At 40.1% G+C, this 19716-nt stretch overlaps 1 protein-coding gene across 1 annotated transcript; it reads right to left on the reverse strand.

The window, feature by feature from the left end:
* Positions 1–3346: 3346 nt before the first annotated feature.
* Positions 3347–14393, reverse strand: nsun5 (NOP2/Sun RNA methyltransferase 5). Its single transcript, XM_036595846.1, has 10 exons — positions 14133–14393; positions 12371–12490; positions 9997–10168; positions 9436–9544; positions 8015–8153; positions 7792–7907; positions 7505–7683; positions 5782–5983; positions 3690–3845; positions 3347–3580 (listed from the first exon to the last, which is right to left on the reverse strand). Exons 1-10 carry the CDS (start codon positions 14223–14225, stop codon positions 3424–3426), a joined length of 1443 nt encoding a protein of 480 aa, XP_036451739.1. The 5' UTR covers positions 14226–14393; the 3' UTR covers positions 3347–3423.
* Positions 14394–19716: the final 5323 nt, after the last annotated feature.

Below are 19716 nucleotides of genomic sequence, written 5' to 3' on the forward strand. Positions count from 1 at the left end.
TTGTTTTTTATTTTTGTTTGTTTGATTAAGCTTCAGCGATCATTTCAGTGCTTCGATGTGCTCTCTTACGTTGTTTTGTTTTTTTTCTCTCCCTCTGTTTTCATTCAGAGCCAATACCTCACAGTTCAGCCATGGCTGTAATGAACTAATGGGCTTTCTAAAGGGTTTAGCCTTCTAATACAGATTCCCTAAGGGTCATTCAGATTCAAGCCTAATGCGTGTCCACCTTGCTCTTTTAACAGTTCTCGATGTTGGGCATGGCTTCACCTCCCTCGCACACAACTTCTCCTTTTTGTCATGTTTATTTTGTTTTTCCTTATTCTGTGTGCCTTAGTGCATCTGACTGCAGATTATGTGCTGTGAATGATGTCAGAGGTCTGTTTAAGTAACAGGAGTACTTGAAAGTGAACGCAAATAGGAGACAATTGGCAAGTAATATCGCGCTGTTGGAAGAAAACTTCATATCTCCAAATGGTAACTTTACAGGAGAAGGAAAAAACACACTTTACTTTTAATGTAAGTCAGTGGAACCAGAATGTTTTCCAAGTCATTTTAGGTCATTTCTTTTGGTCCATTCATCATGAAATTTACACACAATGTAAAGGGCAGCAGGTATTTTCAGATTATGTCAAAAACAGAAAAAGATACGAGGTTTTCTTCCGACAGCAGTGATATGTTAACTTCTCTTTGGCGACTTCTCTTTGGCTAGTTACTGATCTCAGGGGTTCGGTCCATTTTAAAGCTGGTCTGTGAATTTCTTTGGAGCTCGGTTCAGCGACGGCAGAACTTTTATAACCATGTGATTGGAAACGACGTATGAAAACGTCAGACTTCAATGCCAAAAGTGCTACAGTGAAAGGAGCGAATGAAAGCGCAGGGAAAGGCGCTTCATTGTAAATGAATGTGATCTAAAATTTATTTCTGAATTAAATTAGAATTATGAGCTGTTTTATTTGAAACCCAGATCTAATTTTAGAAAAGTTTTTTTTTGTTTGTTTGTTTTGTTTTTTTTTGCATGCACATTGTTCAAGACTTAGCTGTGTATGTACGCTATGGCTTGTGCATGTTTGTGATGTTATGTTCTGCCGATGCTACGATGCAGTGAGAACTACTGTCATTCCTTCAGGATGGTCAAAGGCACGGGAGCTGAGTAACTAAGCGTCTTACGATGAATTTGAATTGCTATCAGTCTATTGATTTGACCACCTGAGCCCCTCACGTTTTTGCAGTCTTATCTATGAAACTCTCAGGTGTATTTCCAGCGTTTGTCACTTTTCTTTGTTTTATGTCCATTTAAGTTTTGTCTATTTACAGAGCACAGGAGTCCATAAGTTTCAAGATGCACAAATTTAGGAAGCACAACACCCCCCATATGTTTACCTGGATCAAATCCCATGTTAACTTTATTCTGTACACAACTGTGTTGGCGCCTTAGCCCCTAGTATGGTATTCTTTACGTGAGTCTTAACTGACTAAGTAGTTTGTAAATAAGTTAAAGGTTTCTGTGAGCCCAGGACGATGGGAATAGCTGCGGGGGACCAGGCTGAGCCCTACCAAATAACCTGAACAGATGAGACACGTTGACTGTTGAGAAAATGAGATGTATGTTGAGAGCTGGTTTTCTCAAGCTGTGAGTGTCTGGGAGTTGTATTGTGCTTTTTTTTGTTTTTGTTTTCCCCAAAATGTTGCTGTAAGTGTGTTTATGAGGGCAAGTTTGCGTGCGTGTGTGTGTACACAAAGACCATTTTGGATGAATCCATGGAAGCGAGAGTATGAATGTGTATGAATGACTGGGCAGCGTATTAGAATAAACCCTGTGTCTGCTCAGTGTTCTGGTGGTATGTGCTGGTTTTCAATAAAATTGTGATGAAGTCTTTGCTTGGATTAGAAATATGGAGATTTGATGTTAATTGCTGATCTGGGTACAGTGGTTTATTCCAGTATTGAAAAATTTTTTTATAGTACTGACAATTACTGCAGTACCATAGTATGGAAAATTATTTTTCAGTAGCTGGTCCAGGAGTGCCCAGTCCTGGCCCCGGAGAGTTCAGATTAAACACAGCTGACTCTTAACATTTAAATGCACCTAAAGGCCTTAATTACCTGGGTCAGGTGTGTTTCATTAGGGCTGGTGCTGAACTGCAGGCTCGTAGAATTCCAGGACCAGGATTAGGCAGCCTGGACCTAGTCAGTCTCATCAACATCAGTGAGCCAATACGCATTCTTATTCCAAAATCCAGACTGGTTGTTGGCTTATAAGCTATTATTTTTATTATATATATATATATAATATATAATAATATATATAATATATAACATTTTACAGGAGAAGGTAAAAAACCTACTTTACTTTCAATCTGAGTCAGTGGAACCAGACTTTTTCCAAGTAATTTTGGGCTATTTCATCATGAAATTGACACACAGTGTAAAGGCCAACAGGCATTTCCTAATTATGTCAAAAACTGAGATACGAGGTTTTGTTCCGACAGCAGCGATACATAGTGTGTGTATGATAGATAGTCATGGCACCATATATGACCCTTACCTTTACTAAACCTATAAGGAACCCAATTTATTTTAAAAGTTGCGCTACATAGTCTAGTCTTCAAAATTAAAATTTTAGCTTGTTATGACGCTGCTACATTTTTGGTAATAAGAAATTTTTTTTTAAAAAGGTACATAATTTTGTTTTTGGAAATCTAGAGTGTTCCCATCCTTTTTTTAACTATATAAATGTGTTTATATATTTATTTAGTGTCATGGTATTTATATATTTATATTATATATAAACCCCATGCCTTTACTAAACCTACAAAGAACCCAAATTTTTTTAAAGGTTGTGCTGGATAATCTTCAAAATGATAAAATCCTTGTAATGATGCTGCGATGGAAACATGGCTGATAACTGATTGTTTTTGGAAATCTGAATTATTTACAAGGGATTACATCCCTCACATACATGCATACACATACACCCCTATATATATATATATATATATATATATATAATATATATATATATATATATATATAATATATATATAAACCCTTTTTGTATTTAAAATAGTGTACTGAAATATTCTGAACAATACCCAGCCCTAAGTGTCTGCAGTGCCTATCTTCACAAGATCTGATGTCACTGAAGACTCATTCTCATTCAACATGCCAGATGTAAACAGCTATAAGTTTCCCTGCCCACTTGTGATCAGACCACTTAAGACAGATGTTAATACCAGGTGTAAACAGGGCCTAAGATTCTCTAAGCTACCCTCTTAAAGCATAGTAGCCATAACCTTATTTCAGGAACCCTCTTTAAGCTGGCACCAAGACTGAACACTCACAAAGACATAGTCACACATGGCTTTATGTAACATAAAACACACCATACATTACAAATAGTATGATAAATGGAAAACAGAATTTTTAAGATTCCTGCTTTCTGTGTTTCTTTCGGTTCCTCTTCTTTTTCTTCGTGGTGAAATGTTGAGGTTGTTCCACAGAGATCTCACTGCTGGGTCGCTGCGTTTGCTGCTCCTCACCACCAGTAGGTGCACTTGTGTCCAAATCCATGGCAGATGGCCTGTGAGGAGAAAGGTATAACAATCAGACTCTCGTACGATTTTAGCCACTGAAACATTCAAAATCCATCTGCAGGTCGCTGGTTCGAGACCAAAGTTCAAATGACTTACGCTATATTAAGGCTTTCTCCGCTGCTTGGAGTCGTCTGCCTTTCCAGCATCGCCACAAAGAAGCCATGAGTGAGGGTTTCCGTAGTGCTGGCTCGCAGACACTGGGTCAGCGGGACGTGACCCCGCTCAGGCCACTCAGGAAAGAGATGCACTAATCTGTAGAAGGAGATGTGACATTTTACACACTGCAACTAATTAGTTAAATAATGCGAGTGTAATGGAGAAACTCCATAATACAGAACTGTGCAAAAGTCAGAGACCACCTTTCATTTATTTAATTACCAGTCAAAATCGTCATGAAGTACAAGTCAACCCCTTAAAATCCCAGGCTTATTACATACTAATGCTTATTTTTCAGTTACCACAGGGACATTAATGCAAACTGCTTGAGCTACAGTCTTAAAAAATGATGGTTCTTCAAGAAAATGGTTCTATATAGAACTATAAACACTCAAAGAACCATTTGCATGATTAAATGGGTCTCTGGTGAAATGGCTCATCAGACTGATGGAGAATGTGTTGTATATGGTTCTAGAAAGGCACCAAAAAGGGTTCTTCTTTTGTTACAAGCTTGATATTCTAACAATAGCAGAACGCTCTGTGGTGCTATATAGAACCCTTTTCAGAAACCATCTACAGCACATTCTCCATCAATCTGAAGAGCCATTTCACCATCCAGAGATCCATTTAATCATGCAAATGGTTTTTTGAGTGTTCATATCTTTTTATAGAACCGTTTTCTGTGCTAAAGAACCCTTGAAGACCTAAGCATTTTAAGTGTGTATTCTAGAAGGTTATAATATGTTATAGCAGGGGTGCACAACTCTGGTCCTGGAGGGCTGGTGTCCAGCACAGTTTGGTGATTTGCCTGCTCAAACACACCTGATTACACTGATCTGTTAATTGCCAGGTTCAGTGGGTGAAACCTCCAAACTGTGCTGGACAGTGGACCTCCAGGACCGGAGTTGTGCACCCCTGTGTTATAGAAGTGTGTAATAAAACTTGGGCCCTGGCCATTTAAGGGGTTAATAACATTCAGCATATATTTCTGAGGAGATTAGCTAAAAGATAATCCACTTATATAAAGAAAGGGCAAGTCAAAAGAAATAAAGTGAAAAAAAAAAATGTATTAAAAAGATACAGAGCATGAGGCAAATCCTGGCCCTGGAGTGTTCACATCCAGCACCCCTGACTCTAATAATGAGAAGCCCCTGAAGGCCTTTATCACCTGGATCAAGTGTCAGATTAGGGTTGGGACTTCTCCAGGACCAGGAATGGGCACCCCTTATATAGGGAAAATGGGACTCCTAACAACCATGCAAGGCCTGCTAGATCACCCAAACTGTGTTCACCAGTCGTGGGCTGGAGGTTAGGGAACCAGCCTTATGACCGGAAGGTTGCCGGTTCGATCCCCTGAGCTGACGGTACGTGACTGAAGTGCCCTTGAGCAAAGTACCTAACCCCCAACTGCTCCCCGGGGCGCCGTGGATAGGGCTGCCCACCGCTCCGGGCAAGTGTGCTCACTGCCATGAGTGTATGTGTTCACTAGTGTGCATGTGGTGTTTCACTGCACAGATGGGTTAAAACATCCCTGAGGGACTAATAAGGGTAACTTAACTTAAAACTTTCACCTCTGAGAGAGAGGAGAAAGTCAAGCTGCACTTTTGGTTCAGATCTGAAAACATGTTAAGGATTACTTGAATTGTGAGAAGCAGAAAATGCGACCAAATTCTAAGACAAAACTTTGGAGGTGTGGAAAAAAGGCAGCTCTCCCAAAAACAGTCGAGACTGTAAAAGGCAAAGGGTGAACACAGTAAATACCGAAATAGTTTTTATTATATTTAGTTGTTGAACTTTGTGTGATTTCCTCTAATATATGTTCTCTGTTTTTTTTCCTGATGCTGAAATTTTTACTAAATAGCCATTTGGACCAGATGTTAAATAAATGAAGGGTGGTCTTATAGTTTTGCTCAGTACTGTAAGGTTTATACTACCATTATTCACACAGTAAATGATCCGTAACTAAACAAATCCAGTCTCATGTTCTTATTATAAACAAAAACTTCTAGAGCCACTACTGTTTGATCTTTACCTGAATCCAGGGTTTTTCTCAAGGCAAGCAGACACAACCTCCTCGTTCTCCTGGGAGTGGATGGAGCAGGTGGAGTAGACCACACGCTGGAGCTGAGGGAACTGCAGGGCGTGGTTCAGACAGCGCAGCTGAAATGCAGCCAGCGCCTGCAGACGCTCACCGTCCTGCTCCTCTGAGCCTCCATCAGACAGGCACACCATTCCTTTGGGAATCAAGGGTATCAAATCAATATTTGTGTTAGCTCCCCGCCACGCTGCTGTAGGTTCAAGAACTGGAAAATCTTTGCATGAAATACTGCACAATTAATACATTTCAAGATTTATTCACTGAATTTCATTTTTGCATCACCAGCAACGAGTTGCAAGTAAAAAAAAAAAACGAAGTCATTTTCTCATTTGAATTTTCCCGTTCCACCTTAAATGTCGCTGCAGTTACAGTCTGGCGCCTCAGGCACCATTTAAGGTGGAATGGAAAAGAAACAACTTCAGCCTCGTAAAAAATTGAACGTTTTTGAGACATTTTACAAGAAACGTTTCTACTTTTGAGGAAAAGTTTCCTGCTGGAGATGCGAGAAAAGCGGCTATAGCTGAGCTAAAACTTAAAGCAGAGCAAAGTAAGTCTGTGTTTTAGTTTATATTTTTAGTCTATATTAGCACATCAGCACATACAGAGACAGATTTACAGCCAAGATGGTAAAACGGACATAAAATGTTGTGGCTCCCAAGGTGGTTTGATTTTTGTTGAAAGAATAAAATGTCTCTTCCTAACGTTTGGGTTGCAACTCCCTGCACTAGTACATCACACAACCACTAGGAATCCACCCCACAGCAATAAAGGAATCCTGCTAGCACAGCCACTGATGTAGAGGCTAATTAATATAGACATGATATTCAACCTCCTAGTAGTACAGTTTCTTCTGCATTAGCCAGCTAGAGACGGAACATGTGCGGCGCACACCCCTAAGTATTTTTATCTGTTTACGACAGAGACAGATTTGTTAAGAAGCTACCTGTTAGTTCTCTCTGCTGTGCACCGTAATGCTAGCTTTACCCACCCCACGGCTTCCCTCTTCTACTTATTTCAGATTCAGTTTAGCTTAAATGCATAGAATCAAACATAAATGTTGACATGCTTTGGAGTTTCAGTGTGCTTCAGTATGATTCGCTGCAGTGAAACAAACAAGTTAAAGTGACTGGATATTACCCTACAGCAGCTAGATCAAGCTGTCTTTTACGGCTGGGAAACAGGATCAGAAAAAAATAAATAACATTAAATAAAATGTACGCAAAAGATTAGAACAGTGGATTGCTATAAAATTGCCAACTGTGACTGCAGCAGGTTTCCCAGAGTGTGACTTTCCTCCTGACAAGAATTTGCAGTATTTCCTGCACAGCTTAAGTGTCCTGATGGTTTCATATGAGTTCAATAATGAAAACTGTAAAAATATAACTCTACATGGTTTTCTAAAGGTCTCCATAGCTCAACTTCAGAGTGACTCCGTTAAGATGATACAAAAAACACCTTTTAATATGTAAATCATGTAGGCATGGCTTTGGAAATCGCTTGCAGTCTGACATTTCTCCAGAGTGTTATTAGCATGCAAGTCGCCATGAATCTACACCAGAAAGAGCTCATGGATGCATGTTTGCAGTAATCTACTAAAACAACAGGGGAAGTAGTGAAAATGATCAGCAGTGCTCTCCTGAAGGGCCTGAAGCATCACCTGATCCACTGCATGATGGATCGAGAAGGATGTGCTTCACTTCCTTGTACTCTGGGGCGAGCGGATCAACCTTGAGAAAATCCTGATTGGCCAGCTGGTGACATGTGACCCCAGCACGGAGGAGAAGGGTGCTCATGGTGGACAGGCGCTTTGCATCGAGGTCGAAAGCAAACAGCTTCCTAAATTAATGAGACAAGAAAGTGAAATAATGCATCATATTACAAAGCGCTCATCATATGACAAACCTTATTCTGCCATAATCACAATACTGCACTGCATGGCTGTACCCCTTGTTTTTCATGATGGCTGCCAGGTGGCTGGTTTTGTTCCCAGGAGCTGCACAAGCATCAATGACATGACCTCCAACTGGGGGGTCCAGGAGGTACGCAGGTAGACAGCTGGCCTACAGAAACCAGCATTATACAAAGGCAACACTCACTGTGATTCAAGTTAAATCCTGTTCCTCTCCAAGTCCATATCAGTAAAATATGATATGATAAACCTTTTCACCTTGTCTTGCAAAATAAGGTGGCCTGCCTTATACAGGTAATGATTGTGGAAGTCCATCTTTGCACTGAACACCAGAAGATCTCTGAGGTGCAGGTCACCCACAAACATCTTCCCAGAGAGTTGGCACAGATCCTCGATCCTAAAGGGATACATGAACACAGATCAAAATGAGCTACTAGACTATTTATGTCAATACTATGTTTAAAAGGGCATTTCTGTCTAAAACTGCCATTCAATATGTTATTTGTTATGTTTTACACCACTCCATAGCCCATAATATCCCTCAGGCTCATCAGTTTGACAGAATTCATAATTTTGCATTCTATTTTTACCCATCAATGTTCTCTCACTACAATATCCAGCCTGCCTTACACTAGTACAGGGCTCTTTAACTGCTCTGTTGCAGCTCCACAGCAGAATTAGATGTTTAGGTAAAAATAAAATAATCCTCCTTTGCAGTAAAATAAAGCTCTGCTGATCGTTCAACAAAGTTTTAATAATAAACTCGTAAACCCTGAAGTTTGTGTATTACTGCTAATTTGCCAACCTTTAGTAGCTAACGAAAAGGCAAAGAGAAAGGTTTAAGACGAACATCGATAATTTGGAGATGAACTGACTTATTTGAGTTCATAATCACTCCAGCTGGTTTCCTGACAAGTTTAATCTCCAACAAGAAAATGTCAAACACTAAAAAGTTGCGAAGCTGAAGTCATTTTCTCACCATTTAAGGTGGAACAGAAAAATTCAAACAAAAGGCTGGTGAATGAGAAGCGACTTCAGCCCTGTAAAAAATTTCTACTTTTGTGGAAAGGTTTCCTGCCGGAGATGTGAGAAAAGCAGCTGTAGCTGAGCTAAAGCTTAAAGCAGAGTAAAGTGAGTCTGTGTTTTAGTTTATATTTTTAGTCTATATTAGCACATCAGCACATACAGAGACACATTTACAGCCACGAGGGTAAAATGGACATAAATGTTGTGGCTCCCAAGGTGGTTTGATTTTTGTTGAAAGAACAAAATGTCTCTTCTTAACATTTGGGTTGCGACCCCTGACCTAGTACATCACACCACCACTAGGAATCCACCCCACAGCAATAAAGAAATCCTGCTAGCACAGCCACTGATGTAGAGGCTAATTAATACAGACATGATATTCATGAAGTTTTTCAAAAGTTTCTCCCACCTTCAAGGCATATCATCAAAAGGGGGTTTTCCTAGTCTTTAAACTGGAAATTCTCACTCCAGTGGCTACTGCAGCTCCACTGCTCGAGTAGTTGTTAACAACAGATGTAGTAAAGTTTACACTTTTCATTTTGGCTAGAGAGCCTCTTTACAATGATCTGCTGAGAGCTCCAAGACTACAAACAGTGTGACTTGTTCACAGTTTTGTGATATAGAAATGGAAGGTAAATAAAACCATGACTAACCGTCTTGCTGTCCCTTGATATGAATACCCCTCTCTCTTCAGGTAGTCAATGACATCCTCGACAGTCGTCTTCAGTGTGTTGACACGAACATAACGTGGAATATTGTGGGCTATGGAAGGACAACATGCAGTCACAGTTCAATCTTTATTGAATATCAAGTCGGGACAACAAAACAACACCTAGACAGCACAAAACCACTATTTCTATTCTGAATCCAATCGTCCAATATAAACACCAATGCACTGCTCTTCCTTTATAAACCAGGGAGCTTTAAAATGAGCTTTTACTTATTTGAAGCACTTCCCATAACATGGCATAACATTGTACATTAGATAAATGTTCTAACTGCTCAAACTAGTCCTTTGCTTTACATTAGGTTGTGCTAATTTCAGGCCAAATTTGTTGCAGAATTGGATTGGCTTTGTTTCTTTTCCCCCCTCTCTAAATTCTGAACCAACATATTCTACTAGTATTGGCACAATAACATTACTGGGCACTGGATCTGTGAAAATCTCTTTTCATAATTCACACATGAACACTGCTGAAATCAATATGACAAACCTTTCTTGTTCTGCACACTGGGAGGGAGCAGGTCCTCATTTCGGCTCACTTTCTGCTTGACTTTAATTCGAGCCAAAGCAGCCTGGAGTCTGGAGCGATGCTTCGCCATCATGGCCTTCCATGATCCTCCGCATTTTACTCCTCGACCAAAGAGCAAGTCGTAGACCAAAACCTAATAACGCGAACGAGACATCAGAGACAGCAGGCGTCTGAAAGGGGAATTTCAGTGGTTTTGCAAAAATCCAACATAATTAAATAGTTGTCAACAAAGCAGTAGTCACAGCAGCAGTCATTGGTTTTCACTGATGACAATGACTGGTTTTCGTAGATCTATTTCTCATGTGTTACTCTGATAGGCCTCTGATAGTCATCAGTTATCATGGCTGGTTAATCTCAATACTTCTGTCCAATTACAGGCTGATTTCTTTTTCTCTATATTCAATACTGTATATCAATTGTAAAATCACATTCTCTATTTCTCTATAGCTCTTCTAGTGTTTTTGTTTTGCTATTCACTGTTGACCAGAGGAGGAAGGGTTCGCCTTTTGCTCATTTTTTCCTTGACACTGTCGCCTTGGTTTGCTCACTGGGAGTTGGACCCAGATTTTCTGTAAAGCTGCTTTGTGGCAAAGCACACTGCAAAAAGTGCTATATAAACAAATGTTGACTTAACTTCACGAAGTCATTCAGAGTGGTTTGGTGTGAAATATGCAACTGTAGAGAAACATACTGAGTCATTTGCATTTAATGCCCATGTGTCAAACACAAGGTCCAATCCTATCCGGCCCACGAAAGTATTTTAATTTTCTATTAATATTAGCTCATTTCACAATGCACTGCACTACAGTCTCCAGCATGCACTGCAACATAAAGTGCACTCTGACTCTCCTACCCCAATAGCAATCTATGGGACAGCGGTTACACCTCAATTCTACACAGTTCCACACCAGCCATATCACCAAAAAACTAACTGCAGTTCAACTAATATAAACACAGAACGTCAGCTCAGCAGCTCAGAAACTGAGCCCAGGTCTTACTGAACTTGCAGCGCAGAAAGGATGTCAGGTGTCTAGTTCAACCAAATAGGTAGGTTTAAAAGACCAAACACCTGGGGACATTTAAATTTGGAATATTTCATATTCATGTTATATTTTAAGGTCTGTACATACAGAACACCCACACAGACCCACACAGACCCACAGACATAATACCCACACAGACCCACACAGACACATACATAAGACCCACACAGACCCACAGACATAAGACCCACACAGACCCACAGACATAAGACCCACACAGACCCACACAGACACATACATAAGACCCACACAGACCCACACAGACACATACATAAGACCCACACAGACCCACACACACACATACATAAGACCCACACAGACCCACACACACACATACATAAGACCCACACAGACCCACAGACATAATACCCACACAGACCCACAGACATAAGACCCACACAGACCCATACACACACATACATAACACCCACACGGACGGACGCACACACACACACAAGACCCACACAGACCCACAGACACACATACATAAGACCCACAGACACACAGACATAAGACCCACACACACACAGACATAAGACCCACACAGACCTACACACACACAGACATAACACCCACACGGACCCACACACACACAGACATACATAACAATATGGGACTAACTCACTCCCCACTACTTGAAGTTCCAAATTATAAACACTGTATTTATATATAGTCACTGCATTTCACTGAAACACTTCAGGTGATACGACTGTAGATCTGAATACTTGCCTATATCTTTGCACATTTTACTTCACTTTAACAATGTTAGCTGCTAGAATTACTGTATCAACCAAATACTGTATACTGTATACTGCTGCTCTGGTTGCTACCTCAGTGACTGCTATGCGTTCCTGGAGGATGTTGTTTCGTTTCACTGTGTTCTTGTATACAACTGAAATGACAGTAAAGCCTGACTTGACTACATATAATACACTAATGAATGGACTTCTATTAGTGGTGGACTATTTTTGACTAATTACTATGGTGGTATGCGACTTTGAACACAGCCAAAGTGCCAACCTTAATTTTAGGCCCTTTAGGTTCACCGGTGGTTTTGGATCGTAAATAAAACGTCTACATCCGCAAACCCTGGTTGCTATCAGCACCACTGTAGGTTAAAGACATCTGAGGCGGTAAGTTTCCCAACAAATGAACCATTTTGCATCAAACCACTCTGACGGACTCTCTTTATATCTCAATAAATTATGTATAAGTTTTGAAAAATCAGAGGAATTCCCCGGAGAAATCTGCACTTCGTTAAAGAATGAGGCAAACACAGCGCTGTTAGCCACCTTTGCTAAATTTAGTCGGAGTTTGGTCTCCTTCAGAAGCCTGGTGCTCTCGATGATCTCCTGAAGCACTGATGAATACTTCTGAGTCTCACACACGAGGGCAAAAAGCTGTTTGATGTTCTGGAAAAGAACAAACATTAGTAAAGAAATTCGCCGAAAATGACAGAAACAAGACAACTAACTAGGTCACCTTACAACAGGTTAGCTCCGCTAGCTAGCTAACTTCATTAGCTAACTTCATTAGCCACATGTTTACATTCCAAAGCTAAAATGATGATATTTCAGTTTTTTATAAATATGTGGCATTTCAATTAGTATTTACATGTTTCAGGAATGCTAAAATATGAAAATATGAACATTTATGATGGTTTTAGAAACAAAGCTTCTACTTTTTTTGGTCACACTTAAATTTTCCCGTTCCACCTTAAATTGGGCAGCAGATGCAAAACTGCTGCACCATTTAATGTGAAACGGGACAAATTCAAGATAGATAGACAGACAGACAGATAGATAGATAGATAGATAGATAGATAGATAGATAGATAGACAGACAGACAGATAGACAGATAGATAGATAGATAGATAGATAGATAGACAGATAGATAGACAGACAGACAGATAGATAGATAGACAGATATATAGATAGACAGATATATAGATAGACAGACAGACAGATATATAGATAGACAGATAGATAGATAGATAGATAGATAGATAGATAGACAGATAGATAGATAGACAGACAGATAGACAGATAGATAGATAGATAGATAGACAGATAGATAGACAGACAGACAGATAGACAGATAGATAGACAGATATATAGATAGACAGACAGACAGATATATAGATAGACATATAGATAGATAGATAGATAGACAGACAGATAGACAGACAGACAGATAGACAGATAGATAGATAGATAGACAGATAGATAGACAGACAGACAGATAGATAGATAGACAGATATATAGATAGACAGACAGATATATAGATAGACAGATAGATAGATAGATAGATAGATAGACAGATAGATAGACAGATAGATAGATAGACAGACAGATAGATAGATAGACAGATAGACAGACCAATAGACAGACAGATAGACAGACAGACAGACAGACAGACAGACAGACAGACAGACAGATAGATAGATAGATAGACAGATAGACAGACAGTCAGACAGACAGATAGACAGATAATCCCGAAGGGAAATTGCAGTGTTTCAGTAGCAACACATATAATTGCCCATAAACTTACTTATACACTTCAGAAGATATAAATAAATTTAGACATAGGTTAAAGTAAAGTAAGTATATCTGTCTGTATATGTACACGGCGTATGAGACAGATTTGTTGTATTTACATGACAGCAGGCACTGAGTGGTGTGAGGTAAAGGCACATATTACAGACATAGGTTAACTAAAGTAGGAGATGCAGCAGTATTACAGTGTACAGTGCGCAGTGAGAGTCGTTACAGCAGCAGCTGTGATACACTGCACAGTGAGTATCAACAGAGAGGAGCTGCAGTGATGTTCAGCTCAGTTAGTGCGGGATAGTTAATGTGGACCCATCGCTGCCACTGTGTAACTGGGTAAAATGAACACATTAACCAGATCCATGCCCCCCAGTGAAAGAGAGCAAACCCACTCAGCTCTCTGTGAGGAACCGTTACCAAGAGCACGTGAGCTCCTCGTTTCTGCTGAGGGCTTTATTACAGTAACAGTGGAAGCTCCTAAGTTCTGCGCAGAAGCCGATTACCTGGAATTTACTGTCGTAAACCAGAGTTTTCACTGCTCCCTTCTTCTGCTCCACTTTATCCAGGATCTCTGCAGCCTTCATGTACAGCGCCATTGTCTTCTTGCCGCGGCTTTATGCCTCTGTGAGTAAAACTGTGCTTAATATGTATCCAGAACCTCATTAGATGTGTGTTTTCGTATCTAGAACTCTTGTTTTCGGTGACATGAGAGAGCCATGCTTTCCTGGTTGCTTTTCGGCAGCTGCAAATCGCCAGCACGACACTTTACGGCAAGTTACTGCTGATGATCATCCTCTAGGGGGCGACACACTCACTCTCTCACTCACTCTCTCTCTCTCTCACTCACTCTCACTCTCTCACTCACTCACTCTCACTCTCTCACACACTCACTTACTCACTCACTCTCTCACTCACTCACTTACTCACTCACTCACTCTCTCACTCACTCACTCTCTCACACACTCATTCACTCACTCTCTCACACACTCACTCTTTCACTCACTCTCACACACTCACTTACTCACTCACTCACTCTCACTCACTCACTCTCTCACACACTCACCCACTCTCTCACACACTCACTCACTCTCTCACTCACTCTCACTTACTCACTCACTCTCTCACTCACTCACTCTCTCACTCTCTCACACTCTCACTCACTCTCTCACACACTCACTCACTCACTCTCTCACTCACTCACTCTCTCACACACTCACTCACTCTCTCACTCACTCTCACTCACTCTCTCACTCACTGTCTCACTCATTCTCCCTCTGTCGGGTCCAGCCACGCACGTCAACGGCGCCGCCATTTTGGGGCGGTCAGCATCGCTGCTGGACTGCATTCAGTACCATTACAGAGCGGCAGTTTAAGAAAAATACTGTCCAAAATTACACTATTTCAAGAATATTACACTCAGAAAGTGGGATAGGATTATATAACGGAGGGGACGCAGTGATCCACACTCATGTCTGTGTGGTGTTTGTGTAGATATGGCCGTGTGGTTAATGAGGCACAGAGAACCTGTTGATGTGATTGTTTTTCCTCTGGTTTTATATTAAGCTTATTTCATTTAATAGTCTTTTCAGGATCTAAACTTTATGTAGAAAATGGTTAAAGCTTTGTAGGTAAGTTATATCATTCCTTAATCCGTGTAGATATTCATAATAGATTAACGTTAGAACCTTCTTACACGAAACTGAAGCTATCTTATTTGCCAGCTTCTTGTTCGAATTTTCAGCTTCAGGCAAGTGACTGCTGCACCATTTAAGGTGGAACGGGAAAACTCGAACAAGAAGCTGGTAAATAATAAGACAACTTTAGCTTCGTCCTCTTACTGTGTTTCGGGTGGGTGACTTAATTTTTATGTGTATTAAGATCAGAAGTGATTAACACACTGATGATTTGCTGATGTGTCTGATTGTGTTTCTCACGCTAAACTCGGTTTTTAACGTCAGGTACAGACTGAATACTTTCCTGCTGGTTTGGACGGCTAATTATTAATGTTGTGGCTGATTTAATCCTGGGACTCATCGTCTCTCAACACCAGTAAATTTGTTCACAAGCGGATCTTGACCGCTCCAACATGGCGGACGCGCAGACGTATCGTCTCAGATAGAGAATAACAGACAATTAATGTTAACATTTACTTTTACCTCGTTCATCAAAAGGAAATAATTTGGCTCTTTTTCAGCAAAACCTGCAATTATTTTTTTGTGGGGACTGGCCGTTTCATTGTTTGGTCCCCACAAAGTGGTAAATACATGCCTTGATATACACACAGCCGGATTACTTGAAGGGGCACTTTGACCAAAATGAAAAAAATAATCATTATCGTGCTGTAAAAATGCCTTTTCGCCCCTACAGTGGTGCTGCAGTCATCTCCAGAGTGAGATTTTCTGGTTTAAAGACTAGGAAACCCCCTTCTGATGATGTGTATTGGAAGTGAGGGGAACTTTTAAAACCTACTACTGCTTTAGGCTGGATTTTTGAGGTGGCTGTTGAAATTTTATTTTATTTCATTTTTCTTCTCTAGCTGGTGAGTGCATAAACAAGCCTGAACACCAGTGTTACTGTTAGGAAAGCAAATGTGTTATTGCACATAGCAGTCTCAGATCATTATACTGTAAAAATGGATTACTTGAAAGACAGAAATGATGCGTGAGATGAGGAGGACAACAAGCTAAAAGCTAAAATTAGCAAGGTAGCCACCTGCATATCTAGATCTCTTTCTGTTTGACTTATTTTCTCAGATTGAAAGGGTAAAAAAGTCATCCATTCAAGTCATCCAATCGATTTGGTTTGAAAAAGGTGATTGTATTTGTTATCTTATAGCTCACTAGCCAGGTTAGAGTTGGTTGACACCACCCAGTGGTATTCAAGATGTATTTGTGTAGTGCATGCTGGGTATTGTAGTGAGAGAAAACTGATGAACCACAACATAAAAACGTTATGTATTCTGTGAATTCTGTCAAAGCTATGAGGGTGGAGGATAAAATTCTACAGCTACAGAATACAGCAAAACACGACAAATAACATATGAAATGGTCGTTTAGGGTCAGAATGCCACCCTTAACTGCAAGTAGACACTTTTAGGTGTGAAGAACATCAGAATTAAACTCAAAAGTATTTTCTTTTTTTCTGGCTTTGGTCATCGGTTTAATGAACGAGCTACAAGGCAAGAACAAAACTAGACATGTTTCTGTTGTTTGGTAACTTCTGGCGCTGATTCTCACAGGAGAGAGCCGAGCCAACATGGACCATAGATACTTGTACTGTTTGAGTGTCTGACCGTTTGCATCTTGGACTTTCTTCCCATCATTTGCACATCAAAACGAGCCTGGCAGCTCCTGATTTATGCCTGTGTTTGACAGTGAATGTTTTAAACAATTCACACTTTAGGTATAAACTAGCACTTCAGACAGACTTGCAAATGGCCAGATCCACGCCCTCAGGTGGTGTATTCATGTACCTGTGCTGAGTGATCTTGCACTGGCCAGTTGTGCAAGATCACTCAGCTCAGGGGTCAGTTCAGCTTTTGTATGCTTTTTAGCGTAATGGCTCAGTAGTTAATAACAGTGGAGTAACTCGGATCTTATGGGCCGCCTATATAAAAATGATCTTAGATGAATAAAAACAGGGTAATACTTTATGTTGAGGGTCACCTGTAGATGCTTAATACATGCTTTCATCTCTAACAGACATTCCAACCAAATGTCTATTAAATGCAACTGAGCCTTAAGTTGAATGTGTTAGATGGACCTGCATCTCATTTATTTATCTACCTCAGACTAACTGCCCATACGGAAATGTGTACAACAGTACATATCATAGTTTTATTTAATAACTTATTACTGTACAACTGTACATTGGAGTGCAATAGTAGCATATATATATATATATATTATGTATTTAAATTCTACAAGGGGGCTACGCACCTAAGACTTTCACTCACTTTTCACCTGTGTAAATGTGATGTGATGATAAACGTGATTTGATTTCATTTTTGGTTCACATATAGAAGTTAGCATAGAGTCATGCATGTAAAATGGCATGAACAGTGATAAAAAGGAATCCAGTATAGACGTTAAGGGGCTCAGTCGCAATAGGCCACCGTGTTCACCTGTAGACCCATGTAATTTTTTTTTCACAATTTTAGAGATATATGGCCGTATAAGGCTGGGATACAGCAAATCTAGTCTAGTCTAGTTTCCTCATTAACTCTAGCCAGTTCTGTCCGTTCAGATTTGTAGTTGTTGTGTATGAAGGCCTCCGTGAATGTAAGAGTTACTGTCTCAGTAGTTTGGCACCTATGTATGCACATCAGCTAATATGTGCTGCCGATTGACGTCATTTACCTTAACTCACTTAAGTCACTTATCTGAAGCGTTATCAGCTCTCTTTGAGCACCTGTTATGTTCTGAGCTGTAGTTCAGCTACACATTATCCAGACTACCATTAGGCTGACTAAATGAAATTCTAACTTGTTTTGGACCGTTAGTTTGACACTCCTTAGCCTCCTTTGTTAATGTTCTTATATTTATTATCATCTTAACACAATCACTTGTTCACAAGAACTATTTACATCTGTTTTTCAGGTAGACTTTTAACAGTAATTGTAGTTATATCCAGAAATGGTTCAACCCAACACTGAAAATAATACAAAAAAATAACCTTAGTAATTAGACTTATGTATATTTCTGTGCACTTTGAAAAGCAGAAGTAAAAATTATACTGTAAACAAAATAACCCTTTCTTTCGAACCTTATATGAAGACTTTGGTCAAAAGAGCTTTTTTACCAACTCAGCAGTATTGCTCGCCTTCGCCCCCGGCTCTCCATGAAAGACACTGAGTCTCTGGTCCATGCTTTCAGATCATCCCGCCTAGACGACTGCAGCTCCCTTCTCATTGGTGTTCCTTACAAAACTATCCATCCTCTTCAGTATTTACAAAACTCAGCAGCTGGAATCCTCTGTCAGTTACACTGATTGCCTGTCCTGCTTCATTTCCAGTTTAACTTACAAATGACTATATGATCTAGCAAAAGCTCCTGAACCCTCACTGCCCAGTCCTCTGATTTAGGTCATCTAGTTGTCCCAAAATTTAGACTGGCCATGGTCAGAGGCAGACCTTTCAGCATCATGGCCCCCAAACTATGGAACTCATCACCACAATCTCTCCGTGACAGTACCTCACTTTCCTCCTTTAAAGCTCAGCTTAAAACCAGCCTCTTTTCTCAGCACTTTCTCTCTTCTCCTTCCTGATAAAAGTTATTTTTTGCCTATGTAAAGCAATTATAATTATAGAATTATTTAATTTTAATAAAAGTGCAATGGCCGTTGTCTGCACAGATATATTTCTGCACGTTTGGTGTTATTAGCTGTTACATATTACAAATGCATAAGAGCTATTCGTTCATCTAATTTATCATCTACAGTAGACTGTCCCCAGTCTTTGAGGTCTTTCTTGTCAGTTTTGGCTTTGAACCCTAAACTTGAATTATTTCTATTGAGAATGATGCGTTCCTCTTGGTTCCTTGGTTCTTCTCCGTGTTTCTTCCTCATGCTCTTTGACAGTTATTCCTCTTGAGTCTTGGTTCTAATCAGTGTCTGTTCCTTGTGCTCTTTTCCTTACACTGTCACCTCTTCAGCTTGCTCATCGGGTGCTTGGACCCCCATATCTGTGGGACAGTGATTGTTGTTAAAAGAATTATGAAAATAAATTGAATTGTCTCCACTTAGTTGTCCATGTTTTTAAAGTAGATCAGTCAGCCTGAGTCAGTTCTTCAACACATCACTGGAGAACCGAGTTACCTCACGCCACACATAATGGGCAGGGGCTGATGTAAACTCAGTCATGAATAGGTTAGTGTGTCTCTGAGATGAATCCACACATTCCAAGCTGGGGTCATTTAGCCCGGATCACATAGCAAGACATTGTTGGGTAATGTTAGCAAACATTCCCTGGCTGGCCCCTCAGGGACGTAGAGGTACTTGCACCAGTGTAATGATCGCCGGTTGTAAAGGTGTTGGGTTATAAGGTACATTCCGTTAAGCTTGGATGACATTTTATAACTCATATTGTGT

The sequence above is a fragment of the Colossoma macropomum genome, unplaced genomic scaffold, assembly GCF_904425465.1.
Source record: "Colossoma macropomum unplaced genomic scaffold, Colossoma_macropomum, whole genome shotgun sequence".
In the NCBI taxonomy this organism is placed as follows: domain Eukaryota; kingdom Metazoa; phylum Chordata; class Actinopteri; order Characiformes; family Serrasalmidae; genus Colossoma; species Colossoma macropomum.

Coding starts and splice junctions, on each gene's coding strand:
- nsun5 (XM_036595846.1), bottom strand. CDS start 14,225: ATGGCGCTGTACATGAAGGCTGCAGAGATCCTGGATAAAGTGGAGCAG. Junction 9,545..9,996: donor CAGTGTGCAGAACAAGAAAG/GTTTGTCATATT, acceptor GTCCTTCCATAG/CCCACAATATTCCACGTTAT. Junction 3,581..3,689: donor GGAGAAAGCCTTAATATAGC/GTAAGTCATTTG, acceptor TTCTCCTCACAG/GCCATCTGCCATGGATTTGG.